The sequence below is a fragment of the Dendropsophus ebraccatus genome, chromosome 2 (genome assembly GCF_027789765.1).
Source record: "Dendropsophus ebraccatus isolate aDenEbr1 chromosome 2, aDenEbr1.pat, whole genome shotgun sequence".
NCBI lineage: Eukaryota > Metazoa > Chordata > Amphibia > Anura > Hylidae > Dendropsophus > Dendropsophus ebraccatus.
In genome coordinates, this window is record NC_091455.1 from 127,275,327 (window position 1) to 127,303,106 (window position 27,780).

At 41.9% G+C, this 27,780-nt stretch overlaps 1 protein-coding gene across 1 annotated transcript; it reads left to right on the forward strand.

Annotated features, from left to right (window-relative positions):
• Positions 1-338: 338 nt before the first annotated feature.
• LOC138783497 (succinate dehydrogenase [ubiquinone] flavoprotein subunit A, mitochondrial) lies at positions 339-27,727 on the forward strand. Its single transcript, XM_069958269.1, has 15 exons — positions 339-500; positions 4,933-5,022; positions 8,320-8,481; positions 9,196-9,339; positions 9,587-9,751; positions 11,728-11,876; positions 12,521-12,645; positions 13,910-14,078; positions 15,597-15,792; positions 16,023-16,194; positions 16,562-16,680; positions 20,962-21,073; positions 22,746-22,876; positions 24,019-24,129; positions 26,698-27,727. Exons 1-15 carry the CDS (start codon positions 432-434, stop codon positions 26,782-26,784), a joined length of 2,001 nt encoding a protein of 666 aa, XP_069814370.1. The 5' UTR covers positions 339-431; the 3' UTR covers positions 26,785-27,727.
• The last annotated feature ends 53 nt before the right edge of the window (positions 27,728-27,780 follow it).

A 27,780-nucleotide genomic window follows, 5' to 3' on the forward strand; every position in this document is an offset into this window, starting at 1 on the left:
CATTATGCTCCCACAAAAGTTAAATAAACCCTGAAACTGAGCAACTGAAAAGTACAACCCGCAAAAAACAAGCCCTCATATGAACAAGTTGCTGAAAAAAATCCATAAGTGATAGCTCCTAGAAGGCAACAATATGAAAAATGAAGAAAACTTTTGGGGGCAATAAGAGCCATATTGACTTGACCACTAAGGGGTTATACAGTGTAAAAATACATGTCCTGTAAGTTACAGTGGAATAGGAGAACAGCTTGGCCCCATTAGCAGCCATTGGCCAGGGAAGGCCTCGTGAGAAGCTGTTAGAGCCGCTCGTCTCACATGACCCCGTGTAACAGTTTGTTCGTTCGCATAAAGTTTAGTGAAAAGGGGGCGGTGCCTCATACACAGGACGCAAGACTTTCCCTGCTTGACAGGCGCCAGTGTTAGGTGGCAACATGGCAGCACTGAGTGCGGCGGCTTCGCGGCTCCTGGGACGGAGGGTGTTATCAGGTGCAGGCCGTAAGGTGAGTAGCGGCGCTGTGTAATACACCAGGAGCTCAGGACAGTAGGAAACGGCTCCCCTGGGTCCTACGGAGCAGCGGCTGTCTGTTGTGTAACTGAGGCAGCGGAGACTGGGCGGGGCTAAGTCAAGGTCACCTCCTCTCTTACAGCTTGGAGCCGGTGATTGGCTGGCCGGGACACGGTCCTGCTCGCTTCTCTCTTGTGATTGGTGGGACGATGTGATCACCTGGGCCGGCGCTGTGTTGTCACCTTTGTTCTTGCTAAAAAGGGCAAAGGGTGATGCCGGCCGTGTGCTTCCATCTGTGCGACCTATGTGTGGGGTGCCGCAGCCAACCGTATGCCCACAGGCCTCGTCACACTGTAGTCAGTTATGGAGGGAAGATCCACATATATGTGCGACCACTCTAGTCACCAGATCCCCACTACAGCCAATGTGCCCGACCACCCACCGAGTCCTGTTCTCATCATGGCCACCTACCCGCTGGATACAAGGCTGTATCTTGGGAAAACCCATTTTACTAAGCTGCTTATTAATATGTATGTGGTTTGGTGTAATATCATGAGTTTCTTGCCTTGAGGGTCCATTCACATGTACAGGATCTGCTGCAGATATGATGGGACACAGCATTGCCACTGACTACCTGCCTATGCCTGGGACTGGCATTTCCAGACACAATTTATCAGCACTGGCACCAATAATAAAGCTCTGTAACTGCCTGACATAGAATAGCGTTTCAGTTTTTAAACGGATCATAAAAGGGATTTAGGCCCAGAGTTATCAAAGCGGACCTACTCACAGCTCAGCTCTCATTATACCAAAGCCAGTGACAGCTGGTGAGAAATCTTTCCCTTCAGGCCCTATTACCCTGAGCAATAATCAACTGAATTAGCTAATTTGTGGGATTATCGCTCCATGTAATAGAGACAATGATCAGCCAATGATCGTTTTTTTTTAATTCAGACCTAAAATCATCCGCCGACAACTGCATATCACTATGTGTAATAGCGATGTGCGGTGGACAGCTGTTGATTGCCCAAACAGTTAATACTTCACCTGTCCTTGTTTCCGGTCTTCTCCTGTGCTCTGTATGTGTCCTTACAGCTTCAGAGCGGCCTTTCTGAGCTGACAGCCACTCAGACGCTCAGCCAATCACTGGCCAGGACCCCCGAGGCCTGTCAGCTCAGGCAGCTCTGATGCCACACCACGGTGCTGGGACACATACTGAGCACAGGAGAAGACCAGGAACGTGAACAGGTGAAGTATTTACTGTTTGGACAGGGGCTGCACAGACATCGCTAACAATGTCTGTGCAGTTCTTGGTAAACAATTATCGGCCAGTGTAATGCGCCCAGTAAGCGAGCGCTTATCTAGCAGAATCTACAGTATTGATCAGGCCTTCATTGTCGTGTCTAATAGGACACTAAGGGGGGATTTATCAAACATGGTGTAAAGGGAAACTGGCTCAGTTGCCCCTAGCAACCAATCAGATTCCACCTTTCATTTTCCAAAGAATCTGTGAGGACTGAAAAGTGGAATCTGATTGGTTGCTAAGGGCAACTGAGCCAGTCTCACTTCACACCATATTTGATAAATCTCCACCTTAGTCTTTAACCCTTAGGGGACACAGCCAGTTTTCATTTTTGCGTTTTCGTTTTTCCCTCCTCGTGTCTATAAGGCCATAGCGCCTGCATTTTTCCACCTAGAGACCCAAATGAGCCCTTATTTTTTGCGCAACTAATTGTACTTTGCTATGGCAGATGTAATTTTTGCCTAAAATGTGCCGGGAAACCAGAAAAAAATTATATATGTGGTGAAATTGAAAAAAAAAAAAAAGTGTTTTTTTTATTTGGGGGGGGGGGGGGGGGGGTTGTTTTTACTCCGTTCGCCCTGGGGTAAAACTGACTCGTTATATATGTTCCTTAAAGGGGTAGTCCACCAAAAATTTTTTTCTTTCAAATCAACTGCTACCATGAAGTGCCAGAGATTTGTAATTTACTTCTATTAAAAAATCTCAAGCCTTCCAGTACTTATCAACTGCTGTATGCCCAACAGGAAGTTGTATTATTTCCAGTCTGGAGAGCAGGAGAGGTTTTCTATGGGGATTTGCTCCTGCTTTGGACAGTTCCTGACATGGACAGAGGAGGCAACAGAGAGCACTGGGTCAGACAGGAAAGAAAACACCACTTCCTGCTGGACACACAGCAGCTGATAAGTACTGGAAGACTTAAAATTTTTTAATAGAAGTGAATTACAAATCTCTGGCACTTTATGGCACCAGTTGATTTGAAAGAAAAATTTTTTTGGTGGACTACCCCTTTAAGTTGTTACGATTACAACAATATGTAACATGTATAACTTTTATTTGATTTGATGGCCTGTAAAAAATTAAAACCTTTTAAAGAAAATATATGTTCCTTAAAATCGCTCCATTCCCAGGCTTATAGCGCTTTTATCCTTTGGTCTATGGGGCTGTGTGAGGTGTCATTATTTGCGCCATGATGTGATCTTTCTATCGGTACCTTGATTGCGCATATATGACTTTTTGATCGCTTTTTATTACAATTATTCTGGATTTGATGCGACCAAAAATGCGCAATTTTGCACTTTAGGATTTTTTTTTGCGCTGACGCCGTTTACCGTGTGAGATCAGGAATGTGATTAATTAATAGTTCGGGCGATTACGCATGCGGCGATAGCAAACATGTTTGTTTATTTATTTATTTTATTTTTATTTATAAAATGGGGAAAGGGGGGTGATTCAGACTTTTATTAGGGGAGGGGATTTTGTGTTATTAAAAATACATTTTTCTTTTACTTTACACATATACTAGAAGCCCCCCTGGGGGACTTCTAGTATATGCACTCTGATCTCTCATAGAGATCCATGCAGTATAGTTATACTGCATGAATCCATGAGATCGGTGTTCTATTGCTTTTTGGCTGCTGCATTGATCTGACCCATTATGGAGCAATGAGTTTGTGGGACTAGCAGAGACTTCACAGATTGCCGGGGCAATAAAGGGCACCTCTCTGAAGTTCAGAGAAAGTAGAAAGTCTCCCATTAACTAGGGCTGGGCGATGTGGTCAAAACATAAAATCTCAATATTTTAAATTATTTTTTGATAATTCTCGATTTAAATCTCATTTTCTTTTTTTTTTGCTTAGTAAACATTTTTCTCTTTGCAGTGTCAGATACTATTTTAATGATGTCTGAGACAACTGTATTGCTTCCCACTGTACCAGTGTTCCCCCTGTGCCCCCATGTAGTAGACAAGCCCCATATAAGTAGCTTTGCCAAATATGTGCCACTCTGTGCCCCATTTAATATAGGAGATCTTCTTTGTGCCTCCATCTAGGTAGGGTGGTGGTAGTGAAGGTATAGTGGATAAGGGGTGTAGTAGTAGTAGTAGTAGTAGTAGTAGTACAGGAACAGATGAGGGGTGTAGTAGTAGTACAGGTACAGATGAGGGGTGTAGTAGTAGTACAGGTACAGATGAGGGGTGTAGGAGTAGTACTAGTACAGTTACAAATTAGGGGCTTAGTAGTAGTACAGGTATAGATGAGGGGTGTAGCAGTACAAGAACCAGATAAAAGGCAGGGACATAGCTAGGGGCCCCACAAAACCTTGGGGATTGGGGGAGCATGGGGCAGACTGGGGGGGGGGAAGCTTGGGGCAGACCAGAGGGAGCATGGGGCATGGAGCAGACTGGGGGGGGAGCATGGGGCAGGAGGGCACATACCCGGTATACCCTCCTCCCTCTCTGCCCGGTCACACACCACTGGCACATGCGCTCTCCTCCCGGCCGCACATGGAGGTGTATACTGACCCGCCCCTATAGCGGGACAAATAACCCCTCCCGGCAGCACATGGATATCCCGGATCTCTGAAGGAGGCGAAAGGGACTGAAGGTGAGGGTGATAGTGTTGCTGTGGTTACTGGAGCTGTACAGTGGGATCGGGAGTGACAGTGACATTATCACCAGATCTTTCAGTCCCTGCAGCCTCCTCCAGAGACCTGGGATCTCCATGTGCGTCCGGGAGGGGTTATTCGTCCCTCTATAGGTGCGGGTCAGCGGAGTGGACAGAGGATGCTGCTGGGCGCTCTCCCTTCTCAGGCTCTGCTTCAGTAGCTGGAGGCTGCGACCAATGTGCCCCCGCTCACTTGCAATGTTTTTTTTTAATCTATTTTCGATTTAAAAAAAATAATTCGATTAATCACCCAGCCCTATCATCAACACCCACCTTGGCCTTAGGCCTCTGGCAGAGTAACCAAATGAAACATAAGAACTAAGAAATCTTTGGCAGAATTGAGGGGGAAAAAGTGGATCTCACTCTTACCCCCTCCTGCACTATTTGCAAGTTGAGTAATAGGCTACGTAATGTATGCACCATGGATTATTGTCAGACAATAAATTATTATTTATTTGTTCTAGAAATGGGCAGCAGTGTCCCCTGCATTGACCAGGACTTTCCACTTCACTGTGTATGGAAAGAATTCTGCATCTGCTAAAGTCTCTGATTCGGTAAGTTTTGTTTTCTAGAAATATTTTCCTCTAAACTGAGTTAAGTGAAGCTCTAATATACAGAGTGATAATGATTGATTGTGAAATTGCTGTGCCTAATGCTAAGTTTACACGAGGCGATTATTGGCCCGATCGTACGATTAACGATTTCGAAGTAACAATTTTTTTTTTATAACGATCAGCGTTTAGACTGTACGATATATCATCGTACGGAAAAATCGTTTTGCGATCGCGCGCCCGCTCAACCGCAGCCCCCTGCGCCGCCCCAATCTCTCCCCCGCCGCCGCTCCGATCGCAGGTCTTCCGACATCCCCGACTCCCCTCTTCAGCGCATTGATTGGCTGAAGAGATGAGCCGGGAATTTCAAATGGCTCCTCTTCAGCCAATCAGTGCTCCTCTTCAGCACTGATTGGCTGAAGGGGAGCCGTTTGAAATTCCCGGCTCCCCTCTTCAGCCAATCAATGCAAGGCAGCACTGATTGGCTGAAGGGGAGCCGTTTGAAATTCCCGGCTCCCCTCTTCAGCCAATCAATGCAAGGCAGCACTGATTGGCTGAAGGGGAGCCGTTTGAAATTCCCGGCTCATCTCTTCAGCCAATCAATGCGCTGAAGAGGGGAGGCGGGGATGTCGAAAGACCTGCTGCGCGGAGCAGGTAACGTATGCTCTTGGCCGCGGCGGTGGGGGCGATCGGAGCAGCGGCGGCAATCGGAGTGTGTGTGTGGGGGATGATCGGAGCGGCGGCGGGCGGGGGTGGCGATCGGGGTGGCAGGGTTGGCGATCGAGGCGGCGGGGTTGGCGATCGAGCCGGCGCCGGGCGGGGCAGCGAGCGGCCAGACTATCGCGCGACGACTTTACACGGAACGATCAGCGAATTTTTTGCCAACTACGAACGACTATTTATGAACATGTTAAAAAATCAAAATGAACGATTTTTCGATCGTTCGCCGCGTTTACACGTACGATTATCGTTCAAATTCGATTGTTATCGCGAAAAGTCGCCCGATAATCGCTCCGTGTAAACTTAGCATAATGGTGCGTTTACACAGGCAGATTTATCTGACAGATTTTTGAAGCCAAAGCCAGGCACAGACCATAAACAGGGAACGGGTCATAAAGGAAAAACTGAGATTTCTTCTCTTTTCAAATCCATTCCTGGTTTTGGCTGCCAAAATCTGTCAGATAAATCTGTCTGTGTAAACGCACCATTATGGTCAAAAATGAAGGAGGATTTACAACAACCTAATAACCTCTGAGCCTAGCATTTAGGCCCTATTCACACATCCTGTTCCTGTCCGCAATTGCGGATCCGCAGAAAAATAGGACCAATGTATTTCAATGGACCCATACACACATCCGTGTTGTGTACTGGGCTGCAATCCGTTCCGCAAAAAAAAGACAGGCCCTAGTACGGACAGTAACTGACACACCCAATACAGCTCTATGGGGTCCGTATTTTACGGATGCAATACTGATGCAATACGGATGAAAATTTGTGGATTGCTTACCGATCCAAAATTGTGGATTGGAAAATATACTGACATGTGAATAGACCCTTATTAGATTTTTAAGGGCTCATGATTCCCAGGCACTGTACATATGATACACTCTGTAACATACAATGTCATGGTAACATAAAACCAAGCACAAACAACATGAATAGAGTAAATGACAGACTGGTACATATAGGGAGAGAAGACTCTGCCCGCAAGCGCTTACAATCCACTTTCAGACCTCAATAAAGTTTCTGTCTGTCTCACTCTATCTTGTGAAAAGTCATAACAAAGGAAAAACATTGGAATTGTGGCACCCAGAACTATCTAGGTATATACATGTCAGGTTTTTTTTGTCCTCTTTAAGTCGCTGATTTTAAATCAGATTTTTACTGTGTGCTGCATACTGGTGAGTACTGTATCACTCTAAATATTCACATGCGGTACGCTGACAGCTTGCAGGCTTTCAGTGGAGGAATACAAGCAAGTAGAAACATTAGTGTTTTGTAAGCTGCAGTTTGACAAAGCTGAGAAAATGTTTATTCACTGTTGTAATTGTATTTTCCAGTCATGGTGATCGGATACTGTACTCCCTCCCACCCAGGCACACGTGATTGACAGCCTGAATGCAGGAAGAAGCCCTACATTAAGGTTGTCAGTCATGCCTGATTCACAGGAAAGTGCATCCTGTCTGTAACCACTCGCCATGACTGGAAAATATATCATTTAGAGGTGGCATATTGCTAAGAGTATAATATTGCATCTGGTATTAGTCTGACCTCTGGGACCCCCTCCTATCCTGAGAAGGAAGGGATCTCTGCGCTGCTTTCCCTTTCAGAGTTTTACATGCACAGTAGCACTTCTGGCCACCAGCTGTGCAGAGCACTTTGGCATGGCCCTAAATCAGTACTATGTACTCTTCATTCTGTAGTCCTAGTGGCAATATCGCTAATTGTGGCATAGGGGATTAAATGGGGTTATTCCCTATCTACTGGATAGGAGACAGCCAGCTGTAGGGGTCCCAATGCAGGGACCCTAACCAATTACTACAACAGAGGTCAGTTGTCTCCTTGTGAATTGAACGGCAGTGCACATGCTCAGCTGCTGCTCCATTTATTATCTATGGGACCTCCAAACATGGCATAGTTCAGTGGTCAACATTGCTCAGAACTTCCATAGAGAATGAATGGAGGGGTAGTCGAGCTCAGGGGACACTCCACCTACATTCTCAGTGTTAGTGGGTTTCTAACAGTCAGCTAGTTAGCCTCTATCCTGCAGATAACTAATGTTTGATCCTGGAATAACCCATTTAACTAAGACAAAGATACACAAAATTATGGTTTAGGAGAAGAACTAAATGTGATTTTTTTTTTTTTTGGGGGGGGCTGCCGTATGCAAAGTAGATCCTCACACACCGCTCCAGAGATCTCACTAATACACAATGGTATGGAATCTAACATACTTGAATTAAATTTTCTCCCACCTCTTCTTCCTTCTTATAATTTGTGCTTTATATACTTTCAATATGCACTTTTATAAGCCTCTAAAAGAAAAATATCAGTACACATAGATCTGTTCTCTCTGTCGGAAATAAATATTTCTAGGAATATCTGTGCAGTACTAGTGCAGGCTTATAGAAGTGCATTGAAAAAGTATATGATATACATTTGCACACAGAAACAGAATTTTTAATAAGTTGCTGCGGAGTAAATATTTTTATACATATACATGGGACAACCCCTTTAAATAACCACTTTAGTATTTGCTGATATCTTCTGCACAGTTTCTTTACCCATTTTGTTTTCCAGATTTCTACACAATACCCAGTAGTGGACCATGAGTTTGATGCAGTCGTGGTTGGTGCTGGTGGTGCAGGACTGCGAGCAGCATTTGGCTTGTCTGAAGCAGGATTTAATACAGCATGTATCACAAAGCTATTTCCTACAAGATCTCACACAGTGGCAGCACAGGTGGGTATTTTAGAGTGGAATTCCAATACAGCGTCATTATTGTAAACAGATTAACTTTCTTTATTAATGTGAAAGGGCCTTAATGAATCTATCACTTCCTGAGCATCTACTGAGCTGGTGGCACAGCTGAATAGATATCAATATAAATGAGAGAGAGAAAAAGGGAACATTCAGTGCTATTTCTAGAAAGAGTTGGTGTGATAAGATGGTTTTTAATCCCACCATGTGTGAACACAGCCTATTAAAGTGAGAGAAGGGGGTGGGGGGTGTAGCAGAGAGATGGAAAAAGAGCAGGCTATCAGCAGACGGAAGACATGCTCTTTACACAAACTAGCACAAAAAGCTCTATGCTCCTTGTGTTTGCCAAAAGATTGTCCTTGACATACACTGAGCTATTATGTATAGAAGAATATTTACAGCCTATATAGAAAGGGAACACGAGGTCAGCAGGGCCTAAAGGAGTCATAATTAACTACAAAAGATCAGTGCAAAGATATCCATCCATATATGTTTACAACTGTCATTGAAAAACCTTACAGCTCAGATACCAAACATTATAGAAATCCCAGATTTGCCAGTGATTTGCCTTGTGGCTGCCTATTTTGAGCCACAGATGTCAGCCTTTCTGCATAACACTAAAATTATGCAACTACCATGTGCTTGTCTATTCTCGTACAGCCATCCATATATATTTCTATTCATTCATTTCCTCAGGGTGGTATAAATGCAGCTTTGGGTAACATGGAAGATGATGACTGGAGGTGGCACTTCTATGACACAGTGAAAGGATCTGATTGGTTGGGTGATCAAGATGCCATTCATTATATGACAGAGCAAGCCCCAGCTTCTGTTGTTGAGGTAAGTTCTGGTCCTCACAAATCTGGATCAGGAAAGACTCATAGTAAATAGGTGTTCCGGGAAAAAGTCCTACTTAGCCATGTTGCAGGGGACATGACAGTAATGTATACTTGCGTGCCCTGCTTCCCCGCCGCTGCCTACCTTGCGCGCTGTCAGTGGTTTCATAAAATCCAATGATGTACCGCTCCCAAAGGAAATTGCCGATCAGCATGGTGATAGCTAATTATTTTCATTTTCTTCCTGGTAGCTTGAAAACTATGGAATGCCTTTCAGTAGGACAGAACAAGGGAAAATCTACCAGCGCGCTTTTGGTGGACAAAGCCTGAAGTATGGTAAAGGTGGGCAGGCTCATCGCTGCTGCTGTGTAGCGGATAGGACTGGACATTCATTGCTACACACTTTGTATGGAAGGGTAAGGTCCTGATTGTTTTTATACCATCTATCATACCATGTATATCACAGGTGTTAAACAGCAGCCTTCCAACTGTTGCAAAACTACAATCCCCATCATCCCTAAAAATCTAAAGCTTTGCTGTCCAGGCATGATGGGAATTGTAGTTTTGCAACAGCTGGAGGGCGGCTAGTTACCTGGCTAGGCATAGCCTTCTGTCAATAGTTGAATGCATCTGTCTATACTATGAATTTTTTGAACAAAGATGGAGGGTCTGCAGTACAGGAGATTTGTCTGGCACAGATTTCAGAGTGGTGGAAGTCTGCTCACAGTCTAGGTTTCAAGTGTTTCTAATGCTTCTAATAATTTTTTTAGTCAGGTTAGTCAAAGAAAGGCTCATCCACGGTACTGTTATGGGGGTAAAAACTTTAGTTAGTATCTAGCAGCCATAATGACTAGACTATAAGGACTATTTTTTGGTTGTAGAAGTGGTCTAGACAGCAAAAACCTCTACTTTAGAAGGCTGTGGCACATGGTACCAACTCCTACTCGGTGGTTTGGGTGCTGTACCTTATCTGCCTGATATTGCAGTCATACTGTTGGTTTGATGTAGTCCTTAAATTAAAGTGCTGTAGCGGGGCAGCGCACTGATTGGCTGAGCGCTGAGAAACTCTGGAAACCCCCGAAGCTTGCTGGAGTGCGGACCCGGTAATGTATGTACCGGGCCGCAGGGAGGTTAAGGGGGCTGATTTCTTCATACTCGCAGCGCGATATCAATCTGATTGAATCTCATTGAAGTTAAAGGCAAGGCATCTGCAACGGATTTCGCTGCGAACTCGCAGCATGACATTTGCTGCGGATACTGTATGTGTGAGCCCACCCTAAAGGGGTTGTCCAGCGAAAATGTTTTTCTTTCAAATTAACTGGTTTCAGAAGGTTATACAGATTTGTCATTTACTTCTATTTAAAAATCTCAAGTCTTCACATACTAATCAATTGCTGTATGTCCTGCAGGAAAATGGTGTTTTCTTTTTAGTCTATGGAGATTTGCTGCTGCTGTGGACATTTCCAGTCTCAGACAGATGTCAGCAGAGAGCACTGTGTCCGACTGAAAATAAAACTACATTTCCTGCAGGACATGCAGCAGCTGATAAGTATGGGAAGACTTGAGATTTTTAAATAGAAGTAAATTACAAGTCTGTATAATTTTCTGAAACCAGTTGATTTGAAAGAAAAAAATTTTCAGTGGATAACCTCTTTAAAGCATAACGATCCGTAGGTTTGTCCCAATGTACCTGCTGATATCCCCCAGCAGCTGCTTACCTTCCACAATGGTTGTGTTTCTCTGCGTCCCTGTATTGTGGAGATTTTGTATAATAGCAGATATACTAATTGCTGACTTATGAGCATTATGTGCATTGCCCGCCCCGCCCACTATGCATATTCATATATACATAGTAATGCCACCTGTTACCGGGCGTGTGCGGGGAAGGAGACAGGCTGCTTCCGGCGCTGGCGAGGTAACAAGAGGCATTACTATGCACGTATGAATATGGATAGTTGGCGCGGTCGGCCGAGGGAAGGGGCAGTGCCCATTAAATTATTAATTTAAAAAGCACCCTTAATTCCAGAGCGCTGCTAAGATGGCAATTAGTATATCTGCTATTAAACAAAAGCTCCACGATACTGGAACACAGAGAAATAACAAGACCACCACTGTGGACATAAGGTAAGCAGCTGCTGGGGGATATCAGCAGGTACATTGGCCCAAACCTACTGATAGTTCCGCTTTAACAAATATCAAACTTTGGGATGTTAAATCACTGGGCAAAGTAACAAAAAAGTCTCTGGCCACTTAAGAGTCAAGGTGTTAAAATGTGATGTGCTGGAACTGTATAAGGACTGTTTGTGATGTTTGTTCTCATCTTGAATGTACTGTGTGAATCTTTATATTGTAATGTGTTTTTTTTTTTTTTTTTTTCCTTCTTCTTCTTCAGTCTCTCAGATATGACACCAGCTATTTTGTAGAATACTTTGCTTTGGATCTTTTAATGGAAAATGGAGAATGCCGTGGTGTTATTGCTTTGTGCATGGAAGATGGATCCATACATCGTTTTAAAGCTAAGAACACAGTCATAGCTACAGGGTGAGATAATTATTTCTAATGACATTATAGGGTTGTCTTTGGACCACCATAGCCAGAAGCTGGGGGAAGTTCTGGGTGGGCTCTGTCATTAACAATACTCCTAGCTAAATTTTGTGTGTCTTGACATGTCACACAGACATACAATGGTGTATATTAGCTGGTTATCAGCTCCATGCTGGTCTTTCCATGGATCATGTGACCAACACTCATTGTCGCTGAAATTTGCAGTGGGTTATGTGCACACTCTATTCATTTTAACAAGGACATCAATTTAATCTCTATTGGAATGAATAGAAAAAGTGACTTATGTGCATAGTCTGCTGTTATGTTTGCTGGTGGTAGCTATAGGTGTAGCATATCAGATCTTGCCTTCACCATAGATCCTCGAGACATTGCTGAAGTGTTGAGAAAAGAAAGCTTTTAGTTGGAGAACCACATTAATAATGTTTGTCCTTTACTAGAGCTTTCCTCAGCGTTGTATCTTCTGGATTACTTTTCTGCTGTTTTGCTCCCTTTGAAGTCTCATAACTCTATTCTTGATCAAGTCAGGTGATAGTCACTTACAAAGGTTTGCACTTGAGAGGAAACATTATATATTGAAAAAAATGTTATTCAAAATATAAAATTAATCTTTTACCTCCCAGGGGATATGGGCGAACATATTTCAGTTGCACTTCAGCACACACATGCACCGGTGACGGCAATGCCATGGTGACACGAGCTGGGCTACCCTGCCAAGACTTGGAGTTTGTACAGTTTCATCCAACAGGTTAGTTTTTAATGGTTCACGTTAATAGTGTGGGGGTTATACAAAAACATGAATGCTTTTTTTTTTTTTTTTTTTTTCCCCTGTGCAAGGAATTTATGTATTGCTATAAAAATATAGTAAGAAATTAGTAACAATTAATGGTTGTCATATAAGGATGGCTATTCACTGAAAGTATAATAGGCAGGTATAATCTCCAGTATGGTGATTAGTTTAGACATACAGTAGTCCTCAAAAACATAATTTTGAGGTTATGGGTTTGTATAACCCTTAACAGACATTGTATAATGCCCTTTTTTATAGAGCACCACCAGAGTTTGCTGTAACATCATATTTATTATTAAATGTGCTGCCTGGGGCTCTACATTTTCTGCTTCTTACACTGCCTTATGTCCATGCTACGGGGTAGCTTTTCAAAGACAACTGTACGGCATCCAGTGAGTATCATGCACTGATCCATTTTTATTTGAGCACAAAACTCACTGCATCCTGGCCAGTCCACATGGGCTTGTGTCTCTGTGCGGGAGATAACCATATGCAAGCATGTTTTTTTAGGGTCCTCTTACATTATGCAATCTCCGTCTGCAAGCGAGTGCCAGTCCGTGTTTGCAGTGCCTTTGTCAGAAACAAACTGTGCAGCCAGCTTCAGAGCAACCATGCAATATTGCATTAATAGTCTGCTTATGGACCTGTGAAGATATCTTTAAAAGGATTTTCTAGGCTTTAAAAATGAAATTACTGTCTTCAGTGAGTTGTGATAAGACGCTGCAGTAACTTGCACTGTATGGTGATTATGGGTACAAAACACATTTATAAATTGAAGAGGCCATGGCACTCACCCATTAGTATAAAATATTGAGACCTGCAGAGTAGGCTGCAATGTACATTACAACCACTGGGTGGCAACATTTAAAAGCATATACTGTGCGTCTCCCTGATGTAAAAATTATTATTTTTTTTTTTGCAAAGCTGGTTGCCTTGCATTATAAATCTCTATATATGTGTAGCCCACAGGAAAGGTAGTGTTTATAAAATGTGTCTATCTATCGGAAGATTACTGCAGCACACCTTTTGCAAAGAGTTAAAAAGAACAACAACTTTTAATTCAATCTAAACAATGTTTTCAAGATCCAAAATCAATATGCATCTCTATTTTGTGATTTGTAAACATGGTTGTAGGTCTTCATTTTCAATAACTTTAGAAGGGTTATCTTAAGACAAATAATTTCTTTTTCTTTTTTTCTTTTTTAACTTTACCAACTTGTAGGTATTTATGGAGCTGGCTGTTTAATAACTGAAGGATGCCGTGGTGAGGGAGGAATTCTTATCAACAGTGAAGGGGAAAGATTTATGGAAAGATATGCGCCTGTAGCAAAGGATCTCGCTTCTCGTGATGTTGTTTCTCGATCTATGACCATTGAGATTCGCGAGGGAAGGTTAGTTTGAGAAAGAATCTATTGAAAAATACCTCTGAAAGAATACATTTTATAGGCTTACTATATTTATTGCCAAAGCACTGGGTTCCTCCAAAAATAAGACCTACCACAAAAATAAGACCTGGTTCCATTTTGCAGGTTTTTTGGAGTAAGCGTAAAATATAAGCTCTGCTACAAAAATAAGCCCTAGTTACAGTCAGCTGACCAGATCCCTGACACGGGGTGGCTGAGCATAAGCCAATCAGTGCCAGACTTGTTATGCTCCGCCCCCACATGGTCAACACAAGTTGCAGGGGAGGCCCGAGTGGTAATAAGATGTACAGTACATTGTATAAGAGAAGACAGAGGGTAGGTGGGCCATATACAGAGGGGAGAGGGAGGTGTACAGTATGGGGACGGCCTTACTGCAAAGGGGGAAGGTATACTGTATGGGGCAACAACTAAAGGTGGGGGGGGTGCATAGTCTGGAGGCCCAAGTACAGTGGAACTTACAGTATAGGAGCCCATTTTTTTTTTTTTTTTTGTGCAAAAAAATTAAGACTTTTTTTTTTTTTTTTCTGAGAAACGTGGTGCATATGTTATCTGTTTATTGTTTATGGAATTATTGAAAGAAATTGAAACAAAATTAACTAGCATGAAATAGTATTCGAGCTTTAGAGGGAGGCTGATGGCATGTGTTGCCAGCTTCCAGTTACCTACTTAGTGGCCTTCCCTTAGATACCATCATCTTTGCTGTGTGAGGGTATGTGCACACTATGGAATCCGCGGTGGGTGTTCCATCGGGATTCCATAGTGTTCCTTAAAAATTATCTTTAGTTTTTGTTGACAGCGTCACATGGTGTGGGTCTGTGACACTGTCTGAGCCCTGCTCTCTGGCCACTACTACTGCTTCTGCTTCCTTCGGAATGATTGGCTGCTGGCTCACCTTCAGCTGTGCAGGATTTCTACATGAGCTGGCTGTCAATGGACTTTTTATTTTAACTGTTAAGGCCCTATTCCACCAACAGATCTGACGACAGATTATCTGCCAAAGATTTGAAGCCAAACCCAGGAGTGGATTTAAAAAGAGGAGAAATCCAGTCTTTCCTTTATGACCTGTTCTCTTTCTATAGTCTGTTCCTGGGTTTGGCTTCAAATCTTTGGCAGATAATCTGTCGTCAGATCTGTTGGTGGAATAGGGCCTTTAGTTTGTCAGCTCTGTGCGGGCTACTAGCAGGGTTTATCTGTCGGGTATGGAGTGGGCAGTACTCTCAAACCCGCTCAATACACCTGTGGTACGTAATGGTGGCCTAAGGGTCTAAAAAGTAAAATTTTATGTCGGTTTTTTTTTTTAATACATTTTTTTAACCCCCCCCCCCCCCCAACAAAAAATAAAACCACCATTTGTCAGTGGAACAAAGTCTTGAATGTGAGGGATCACTTAACTGTGTATTACTGCAAACAAACATGTTCTTCATTTGCGTTCATTCTGAATGATACATTGAATATTTTTTCCTCTTTAAATATTATCTTTTACAGAGGCTGTGGGCCAGATAAAGACCATGTCTACCTCCAGCTTCACCATCTCCCACCTCAGCAGTTGGCTTCCCGTCTGCCAGGCATCTCAGAGACTGCAATGATTTTTGCAGGGGTTGATGTCACAAAGGAGCCCATTCCTGTCCTGCCCACTGTCCATTATAACATGGGGGGCATACCTACTAACTACAAAGGACAAGTAAGCTTACTATAGGAGGTTTGCATTTCCTTGCATTTCTTTTTAAACTATTATTAAAGGGCAGAATGTCTCCTCCCAGTACTGCTTTTCGAGTTTAAAGGGTATAAAAGAGCACATAATGTAGACTATGCTTATTAGTTTTTATTGCATGGTCAGACATAGCTAAATGTTGCAAAAAGGACTTACGTCTGGAAAATGATTTGTGGTGTTTATTAAATGTATTCTTGTAGGTGATCATCCATGAAAATGGTGAAGACAAAGTGGTTCCCGGTCTGTATGCTTGTGGGGAGGCAGCTTCAGCCTCTGTACATGGTGCTAACCGACTTGGCGCAAACTCCCTCTTAGATTTGGTTGTGTTTGGTCGTGCCTGTGCTCTTAGCATAGCAGAGACCTGCAAGCCAGGTAGGCCTTTGCATATTAAGTAATTTTTTTTATGGTGTATTAAAAAATGTAAGTTATCTGTATATCTAATCTAATTTAATGATCTATGTAAGTGGTAATTTACATTGAAAATAAAATATATTTTTTACTATAGTTATAGGGGGAGATTTATCAAACATGGTGTACAGTAAAACTGGCTCAGTTGCCCCTAGCAACCAATCAGATTCCATCTTTCATTTTCCAAAGAGTCTGAGGAATGAAAGGTGGAATCTGATTGGTTGCCAGGGGCAACTGGGCCAGTTTCACTTTACACCATGTTTGATAAATCTCCCCCATAGTATCTATTTCTTGCACTTTTTGATAATTCATGAATCCCAATTCTCTCTAGGAGAGGCATTGTCTCCTATCAAAGCTAATGCAGGAGAGGAGTCTGTTGCAAATCTGGACAAATTACGGTTTGCTAATGGAAGCACGAGGACTTCAGAGATAAGAATCAACATGCAGAAGGTATTATACTTTTCTAGCACTTTAAGGGTACGTTCACACTTATCGGATCCGCAGCAGATTTCATTTCAATAACTGAACACAGCATCAAATCTGCACCATCAAATCTGCTGCGGATCCTGTAGGTGTGAACGCACTTACTGTATACCATTGTCATGTTATAAACCATCAGTTTGATCAAATATGAAAAAGTCATATCATGAACAAATGGTTTATTCCACATAAGAGTTTTTCCAAAATGTGTCTGACAACTTGGCTTACATCCAGAGAATCCGGTAGAAGCAAGGATTGAAACAACCCATATCTTTTTATGATGTTTTTCCCTCTGTTCCGCTTCTGGTTTTGGCTTATATAAAGCAGTATTTATAACAGCATATCTAAGTGCTTGTCTGTGCATTGGCTAGTTGAAAGTAAAAACTTCAGTAGTACCTTAAAGGGGTTATCCTGTGCTACAAAAACATGGCCACTTTTGCACCTCTCTTGTCTCAAGTTTGGGTGGAGTTTGAAACTCAGTTCTATTGAAGTAAATGGAGCTCAATTGCAAACCACATCTGAACTGGAGACAAGAATGGTGCAAAAGTGGCCATGTTTTTGTAGCGCTGGATAACACCCTTAACTGCAGCTTATGAGATATAAAGTGTTAATGGGATATCAAGTCAGAGACAATCCCTTTTAGGGTATATTCACACGGGCGGGCTCGCAGCGAGATTCTCGCTGCGAGCCCGGCAGGTCCTGTCAGTTCCCATACACTACATACTTGCTGCGGTCTAAACGACCGCAGCGAGTATGTAATTATACCGCGCTTAACCCCTTCTACTCCCGCCGGCTCCCCCGCTGTAAGCAGCATACATTACCTGTCCTTGCTGGACGGGTCCGGCGTCCTGCTCTCCCGTCCGGCCATCAGTGGCTGCGGCTGGGTAACACACTAATTGGCCGGACGGGAGAGCAGGACGCCGGACCCGTGCAGCAAGGACAGGTAATGTATGCTGCTTACAGCCGGCGGGAGTAGAAGGGGTTAAGCGCGGTATAATTACATACTCGCTGCGGTCGTTTAGACCGCAGCAAGTATGTAGTTTATGGGAACTGACAGGAACTGCCGGGATCGCAGCGAGAATCTCGCTGCGAGCCCGCCCGTGTGAATATACCCTTAGTCTGTGGCCAAACTGCCTCTCCTGCCTCACTTGCAGTTCTGTGGCAGTTTGTAGTGAAATGTGGCATGTGTTTTTTGCAAAGCATCAACATCAGCCCAGCCTGTAATGGTTGCATCACCTGAAGTCCAATTACACCAAGCTACATGTTTGATATATCCCAGGGAGAAAAACGTGCTGTCGGCTGACATGTGGCCAAAATGTGTCAGCCAGTTGCCACACCAGTTTGCCGGCAAATTTGCACAGTGATTTGTTGGCACATTTTGCCTACATGCAGCTGCCAGCTTGTGCTTGTGTGTTCACCTTTAATTCTGTTATATTAAATTAGATTAAGTTAAATAAATAACTTAATTAAATTAAATTACATAAATTATTTACATAAGCTTTTCTCCTAAGCAGGTGTAAAATTTGTGCGTAGCAATACAGTCCTGCTCATCATTATTGGTACCCATGAAGGACCAATAATGAAATCTCTTAAAAAAAAAAAAAAAAAAAATTGCGTGAAACAGCTTTTTTTTTGTTTACAAAAATACAAAAGGGCAAATGATAAACGATTTAAAATGGAAAAACAATGGAAACCTAAAGCTAGATGTCATTGGTATTGGCACCCTTTACATTTAAATAGTATGGAAACACATTGTGACTGGCCTTTGTTAAATCACAAATGAGAATCGCTTGTGATTGTTGGTGTCCATGTGACACAAATTAGCCAATGAATGATGACTTAAATATAAAAAAGTTAGGCCCTGTTCCTTATTGGCAAACACAAGACTTCCCAATGGTAAAAGGCCATCTCCAAAGACCTTGGTATCCCAGTCTCAACAGTGTGCAATGTTATTAGAAGTTTGCCAAGCATAGTACTGTCAAGAACCTCCCTGGATGTGGGAGGAAGAGAGAGATTGACAAGAAGTCTTGGAAGGTTGTGAGAATGGTGGAAAAACCATCCAAAGACCTGAAGGCCAACCTGGAACAGTCTGGGGTCATGGGTTTAACAAGTACCATACGCTGCACACTATACCAAGCATAGGATTATGGGTAAAGGCCATGGAAATAAATATTGTTTGTTTGTTTACAGACAGCACAATGAAGCTTATAAGAAAAATATCACCCTACCAACACCTAAGCATGGGGGAGGATCCATAATGTTGTGAGGTTGCTCTGCTGCATCTGGTACTGGATGCCTTCACTAGAATCCTAAAATCAGAGAATTAAGAGATTATAGAGCAGTGCTTCTCAAACTGTGAAGCAGGCCTCACCAGTGAGGCGCCCCCTTGTTGTTGGTAAGGCCCAGCTGGGGAGCCAGTTTTCACAAAAGTAACTATGATCTGCACAGTCCTTTTGCGGTTTGCAAAAATCTCCATTTAAGCAACATTATTAATTTATTTTGTACTTGCTTTATTAGCATATAGTGCTTGGGAGACGGATAAAAGCTAGCCCTAGCATTATTTTCAACTTTTAAATGGACTTTAACCATAGATAGTGAGGCCCAGGCACAATCTGGTCAGTCTGGTGAGGCCCAGGCATTGCCTTGGTCTGTTGGGTGAGGCTCCAGTAGAAAAAGTTTGAGAAGCACTGTTATAGAGCAAAATGTCCTACCATGGGTAAGAAAACTTGGTTTGAGTCGAAGATCATGGGTCCTCCAGCAAGACAATGATCTAAAATTACACAGGAATGGTTGAAAAAGAAAAATTGTGTTTTAAAATGGCCAGCAATCAGGATTAAAGGAGTAGTGCAGCGTTTAACATCTATTCTCTAAATAACACACGTTACAAAGTTATACATCATTGTAAGATGTGTGTTATTAAGTGAATGTCCCCCTTCCCTGTGTTCACCCAATCCCCCCCCCACCCCGAAAGTGTGGTGCAGTATACTTACTCAAGTGCTGTACTGCTGAACTACTCCAGCCGTCCCTCATGCCGTCCCCCCTCTGCCTCGTCATCAGCTGCTCGGCCGTGATTGCCTGAGCATAGTTATGCACCACATTTTCGGGGTGGGGGGAACATGGGGAGGGGGGGGGGCATTCACTTAAATAACACACATTACAAAGTTGTATAACTTTGTAATGTATGTTTAGTGAATAAATGTTAAATGCCGCACTACCCCTTTGAGTCCTGACCTTAATCCCATTGAAAATCTTTGGGTTGAGGTGAAATCTGCCATTGGGAAAAAGAACCCTACAAACATTCAAGTGTTAGAGCAAACTGCAAAGGAAGAACGGGAGAAAATACCATTTAAAAGTGCAAGAATCTAATTGATGGCTACATGAAAAGTTTGGAGGCTGTCATCGATGCCAAAGGGTGTGCAACCAAGTATTCATTAGGGGCGCTTATTTTGCTGCAAATGCTGTTTATCCTGTTTTCTTCTTTGAAATTATAATTAGTGGTTCAATGTAATACAACAAAAAAATACTTACATGTTGTAACATCCCGAGGACATTGGTACATTTACATTTACTTGTACATTCTATGGGAAAAAGAAAGGGGAGCTAATGGTGGCGTGCAGCACTGTAGAAAAGTCTGTGAACAGTCCTAATTATCAGACTGAATGATAAAATAATAAAAGACAGATTTTAAGAAACCTTGTAATTGGGTTTATTAGCCAAAAAATGCTTTTTTTTTTATCATGAAAAAGCATTTTAAAGCCCCCCCCCCTGTCTTTATTGTTCTTTGTGGAGAGGGGAGGGGTGGAGGTAGATGAGGCACCAAAACAGGACAACAAACAGTTAATTTATAGCTACATCACTGACCTCTGAATAGAGGCTTTCACATAGCTCCTGCTGTGTAATCCTTCTCTGCTGCCCACTAATCCCCCTCCTCCCCCCTCCCCTCTCCATAGAACAGACAGGGCCTGACTGATGTAAAAGAGTCAAGATTTCCTGATAATGAGCAGTGAATTAGAGAGAGGAGGGAGGGGGTGGGGTAGATAATGGCATATTTGCCTAATAAACCCAATTACAAAGTTTCTTAAAATCGCCTGGACAGTGACACTTTAAATCTATTATTTGGCTTGGCTTCACAAACTGTATAAAAACCCGAATGTGGAAACCTTCCCTTGCAGTGCTGAGTGTTTCAATGTATTTATTTGGCATAATATGTTGTAGTTGTTCACCTTTTACGTTGCTTTGTGTTGGATACAGACTATGCAGAGTCATGCCGCTGTATTCCGAACTGGCCCTATACTACAGGAGGGTTGTGAAAAGTTAAGTGCAATCAACGCATGCATGGATGACATCAAAACTTTTGATAGAGGTAATGCATTGTGGGGTTGTTTTTCTGGTATTGGGCGTTATTGTTTTAGTTTCTCCTTAGATCATTTCCTTTGAAGATTGCCAGATGTATATAGGATGTCAATCAATGCACATTAGAAGGATCATTTTACACAGTGTAGTTTTGGGAATGGGGGGGAGGCACCGCAATGGCTCCATAAACATTTCTTTTCGCAGCAATTATTGTAAAAATACATCTTTTACATAGACATGTTCCTCCTAAACTATTTTCAGCTGTGCATAAAACGTGATAAGCTTACAAACAAGTGTTTGCTTAGGCTATGTTTACGCATAGCATTTTAATTAGTGTGAATTAGTGCTATTTCTTGAGCCTGTCATTGGGGTTTTGACATTTGTGCCAAATTTGAATTGTGACAAAAATAGATTTTTACTGTGATTTGCACAATTCACTGCAAAATAGTGCTCATTGACACTTATATTATGCATTAAATGCCATGTGTGAACATAGCCTTATTGATCACAGGGCCACTTATAGAATATATTCCTTTGGCAATTGGCTTGGGGGGGGGGGGGGTATCAACGCTGTGGTTTTATCATTTACTTACTGATTACCCACCAGTCAAAGAATATAAGTTATGTGCTTTGAACTGAATTAGTGGGTAATTATACAAACTATTCTAATAATGGATTCAGTATTTCGGCCTGCTCATACTTTAGGCCAGTGGTGGGGATTCTTTTTTCCTGTCAAGGGCCATTTGGGCATTTATAAAATCATTTGAGGTCCATAAACTTCAAGGCCGCTGCACTCGTGTTATACCATGTGCAGCAGTGGCTTGGCAGCCCCTGGGGCAGGGCAAAGTATTGTTGCCCCTGCTAGTGTAGTTAACCCTGTGATGCCCCTGGTAGCTGTACTTAACCCCCGGCGATACCTCTGGTAGCCGTAGTTAACTCCCAGAAAAGTTCCTGGTAGCTGTAGTTAACCCCTCAGTAATGTCCCTCGTAGCTGGTGTTAACCCCCAGTGATGTCCCTGGCAGACTAGTTAACCCCTAGTGATGTTCCAGGTAGCCCTAGTTAACCCCAAGTGATGTCCCTGGTAGCCCTAGTTAAAGGGTATCAGTCAGTACCTGGGCCCTACCTGAGGTGCTGACAGTGTGTTGTAGCTGGCAGTCCCCTTGTGAGCATGGTACCTATTGTTAATTTGTCCGTGCAGTGGATTATTCACAATCTCAGGTCTTCTATTGTAATAAAGAGTCAAAGAGGAGTGAGTTGTGGCTCAGTGTTTGTGCCACACTCTTGCAAGCCTCACCCCTCTCTTCTCCTCCCTCTTCTTTGTGACTAATCAATGCTGCCCGGCCTCCTGCTCACTCACTGTCAGTATCTGCCAACAGAGGCCTTATCTGCAATCGGATATAGTTAAATTTCCTAGCCTGTGTTGGAGCTTTTGTCTAGGGATAAATCGCTTGTCTAGAGACTGATTGTCTAGAGACTCATTTTTAAAAGTGCAAAGAATTCCCAATCAGGTCCAAATTATTATAATTTTTTTTATATACACTGTTAAAATAAAAAATAATTTTATTTACATGTAATGTCTTTGTGTGTTTCCCTTTTAAAAACTAAAATAACCCCATCTAGCGGGTGGCATTTTTCTATGGTTTGTGGACTGCTGTAATGATATCGCTCCATCTAATTTTAGGGATTGTGTGGAATACAGATTTGGTGGAGTCACTTGAATTACAAAACTTAATGCTTAATGCACTTCAGACTATTTATGGAGCTGAGGCTCGTAAAGAAAGTCGTGGTGCTCATGCAAGAGAGGACTATAAGGTGAGAGTATAATGTGTTCTTTTCCATGATGTATATAAGTGTAAGACCTTAACATGACTTCTGGTTTCTTGATAGAGTATGTAACGTTTCTGGTTTAGCAGTGGTTCATGCCATAAATGTCTGGTGGGCTTTAAAGGTTTATTCCCATCTCAACTAACATGGGTAAACTTGTAGTTTTTGTTAGGGTAAATATTTTTGCAAATTCATTCATTTAGCAAACGTGCAGCCCCCTCCTGTTACGCTGTTGTTTACCACCAATTGTTGACAGCTTGTTGTCTAGGTTACAAACCTTGTTTAAAAGGCCATAGTGCATTTCTTTCACCTATAGACCCACATGAGCTTTATTTTTTGTGACACCAATTGTACTTTGCAAAGACAGACTTAATTTTTCCAAAAAAATATGCTGCGAAACTGGGAGAAAATTATTTACACAGTGAAATTTGAAAAACAAAAACAAAAAAAAAACAACCTTTTTTCATTTTGGGGGTTTCGTGGTATGCCATTTACCCTATGGTAAAACTGACATGTTATCTATGTTCCTCAGGTCAGTACGATTACGACGATAGGCAACTTATATAATATTTTATTTGATGGCTTTTAAAAAATGAAAACTTAAAAAAAGAGCTAAATGTTCTTAAAATTGCTCTTTTACCATCCTTATAACGCTTTTATTTTTTGGTCTATGGGGCTATTTGAGGGGTCATTTTTTGTAGCATGATCTGTACCATGCAATCTGTCCACTAGACCACCACACCACAGATGAGGTTTAAAAGGCATTTAAATGCTACTGTCTGTTCTGGCAGCGGCATTAAAACTGTTAATTAGCCGGGTGTGGCGGATGGTGACTGCTGCGGTCTCTACCCGCTGACAGCAGCTGGGAGCTGCGCGGTTCAGGACAGGGTCATGGTGTGACCCCTCTCTGAACCCCCCTATGGGTGCATCATGGGTCCTTAAGAGGTTAATTGTGCAGTGTGTAAATGAGATTTGGAAATTCACATCTGTTTTGCTGGTACTGTAATCTGTTGTGGATTTATCGGTATAAAATTCACAGCAAATTGGTCTAGTGTGCATTTATAATGCCCTAGTATAAAGTCTATACACACCCATTCAGTTTTGATACATATTTTTTCTCCTTTTTGTAGGTTAGAGTTGATGAATATGATTTCTCTAAGCCACTGCAAGGACAGCAGAAGAAACCAATGGAAGAACACTGGAGAAAACACACACTCTCATTTGTTGATAAAAAGGGCAAGGTAATTTGTTTGTACACAAGAGACTTCTGTAAATATTCTGCACTGTCATATATGTTTAAAAAGGACTTCTCGCACCACCTTAGGATGGTGACATTTCCTTTTAAGTCAGGGTTTTACTCAAAGTCAAAAATCTCTCCAAAAAGAAAAAATACCCATCTGCAGACATTTGTTTTGGGGTTCTTGTTTCTCACCAGTACAGAGCGGGATGCTGTCTGGCTATTAAGAGGCCTATTGGCATGGGACTAAAGGGATGATAGTTTTTGCGAAGCGTGTCCTAAATAAACATGGAGACTTATGGCCTTATTATACGGAAAGATTAGTGTATGCAGGCAACGATCATACAACTAATGAAAATTCATTCATATGTCGTTGAACACATTTTTCGAGCTGACCATAAAATCATTGATAACTGTTCGCAATTGTCCACATGCTTCGTTCTGTATTACGATTGTTCCTATGTACTAGAACATATGAACTATCGTAATTATGATTGTAATTGTGATCGTAACTTACAGCTATCATTCTGTGTGTTAATGGTGAACGATTTCAGGTAGTTTGCAAAAGTGCTTGTTTGCAATTGTTTATCGTGAATTGGAGAAAACGAAAAATCACTTTGTCTAATAGCACCCTTAAGGCTAGTCCTGTTCCACAAGGAATTCTGGGGAGAAAGGATATGAAAAATCCCATACCACCTTTAACCCCTAGACGACCCAGGACGTAGAGTTACGTCATGGAAGTCAGTCACCAGACGACCCTGGACGTAACTGTACGTCCTGGGTGGGTCTCCCACTATGAAGCGCGCTCCGGAGCAGAGCGCGCTTCATAGGAGGTGGGGGTCGGCTGCAGTGAGCAGCCGGGACCTCACCGGTAATGACACGCTGCAGTGATCGCGCTGCCGTGTGTCATTAACCCCTTAAACGCCGGCGGCGTTTAAGTGTAAGTGACAGGGGGAGTCCCCTGTCACTTACCGATCGGGACCCCCGCAGTGTGACGGACCGCCGGAGGTCTCTTACCTGCCTCCCTGCGGTCCGATCGGCGATCTGCTACACTGAGCCTGCACAGGCAGGCTCAATGAGCAGAGCGCCGATAACACTGATCAATGCTATGCCTATGGCATAGCAATGATCAGTGTAAAAATCAAAGTAGTGTATGTAAAAGTCCCTCAAAGGGACTTCAAATGTGTAAAAAAAAAAAAAAAAAAAAAAAAAAAAGTTCAAAACACTATTACACTACCCCAAAACCCCTCCCCCAATAAAAGTTTAAATAATCCCCCCTATCACATTATATAAATAAAACATATAAAAATAAATAAATAGATAAACATATAATATACCGTAGCGTGCGTAATTGTCCGATCTATTAAAATATAACAAGCGTTATTGTGATCGGTAAACGGCGTACACGAAAAGAGGGAAAAAAGTGCGCAGATTACCGATTTTATGTTACATTATATATTTAAAAAAATCAATAAAAAGTGATCAAAACGTCCGATCTTCACAAATATGTTATTTATAAAAACTAGAGATCATGGCGGAAAAAATGACACCCCATACAGCCCCATAGGGGAAAAAATAAAACTGTTATAAGTGTCACAATAGGCCCATTTTATTAATATTTAATTGCCAAAAAAAAGGATTTCATAAAAAAATATATATATAACATTAGAGAATCTGTGTAACCTGCATATGGTTGTGTTTGGACTGACCTATAGAGTAATAGTATCATGCCGCTGTTACAATATAGTGTATTACGTAGACACAGGAGCCCCCCAAACGTTACCATATTGCATTCTTTTTTACGACTTCACCTATTTATATCTTCCTAAATAATATATTTGGGATTCCATCATACATGTTATGGTAAAATGAAAGACGCCATTACAAAGTACAACTATCTCCTGTAAAATACAAGCACTTACATGGCTTGTAGATAGAAAACTGAGAGTGCTAGAGCTCTTAGAAGGGGAGGAGGGAAAAACGAAAACACTAAGATCAAAATTTGCGCGGTCCACTGGGTCATTTTGGGACTGGTCCTCAAAGGGTTAAAAGATGGTTTTCCATCAGTGTTTTATTCCAACTACCCTATTTCCCCAAAAATAAGATATCTCCTGAAAAGCCCTAATAGAAGTTTTTCTGAATTGCAAAGATTATTTTTGGAAGCATGCCTGCCGAACAGAATATCAGGGCATGCAGTTGGGATTCTTTTTAGCCCGCCAATGTTGTCTCCTACCTTCATCGTCCGTTGTAGAGCAGCTGCAGATGTAGAGCGGCACAGAGTCTGCCATTATCCCGTCACCTGCCACCATACCATATGCGGTCACTGCTGTGCTGTATGAGTGTGCTGTGATGAGCTCCTCCTGGTGGCTGAAAGCCAACATTCTATATGCTCTGTCCCTGCAGTGCATGTGACATTGTGAATTCTTCATGGAAAAATAAGACATCCCTTGAACATAAGACCTACCATATAGAACACACAGAAAGGGAGTCCTAGCTGCAACGTCTTACTTGTGTTTCTTCAATACCTTTAGATTAATACTTGGCTTGTTGAACCATTTTCTTTTTTTTCCAGGTTACTTTAAAATACAGACCTGTAATTGACTCAACCCTGGATGAACAAGACTGTGCATCAGTCCCTCCTGCCATCCGTTCCTACTGATTTGCACTTCTCTCTTCCTGAGAAGATGAACTGATTTATGTATGATAGAATTCTGACAGTACAGAGCTTATGCACGATACTCAGCTGTTTGACAACTTGCAAAATACATGCTCATCCCTGGCTATTAAAGTTAATTTTATTTCCACCACTTAAATGCCATCATTCCCACACACTGCTCCATTTAGCGTTTCATTCTGTTTATTGGTTTACCATAACAAACTATTTGAACTTGCTGTTAACTTATAAGGCCTTTGACACATATGTTTAAAAATATAATATTTTTTTAAAGCAACATTCGCTACATGTATCTGTCCTTTTTTTTTTTTTTTTTTTTTTCTTTTCTTTTCTTTTAGAAGATGAAAAATGCCACTTGAGGTCTGTGCAATGTTAAAAATATTGGTGTACCTGTATTCTTGAGAGGCTTTCTTTAGTGTTTATTGCTTTTGACAGCCCATATTTTTTTATGGATTCTGCCATTTTGCTAATCCATGTTTTAAATTTTAAAAATTAACACAGGTACTGTACATGCATAAATAGTGAATGTTTTCAGAGTTTTAGTGCCCATCTCTGTGCTAGTGAGTGCAAATTTAAAAAGGCAAATAATAACTTTGCATCTTTTGGTAAAGTTGGATACATTTTCATTGATAAAAAATTTAGAAGGTGTAACCATTGATTCCAGCAAGAATTAAGGTTAAAAATCTGATACTGATAATTTCCACTGAATTGGCAAGTACAAACTGTCTAGACCCAGATCAAGGCTACACTAGGTAAACAGAATAATCAGAACACACAAAGACTTCAAACAAATGCTGGTCTATTCTTCCATGTGAAAATATAGGCAGCGATTCAGGCTGCTGCTTTTTTTAAACAATTTTTATAATTTCAGTGGATATATTTAGATTTCAGAATTCAGTTCTTACCAATAAAGCACATTTACGAAATACAGTGACAGTAATGTAATGTATATTCGCCTGTAGGAGCCAATTGGGGCAGGGC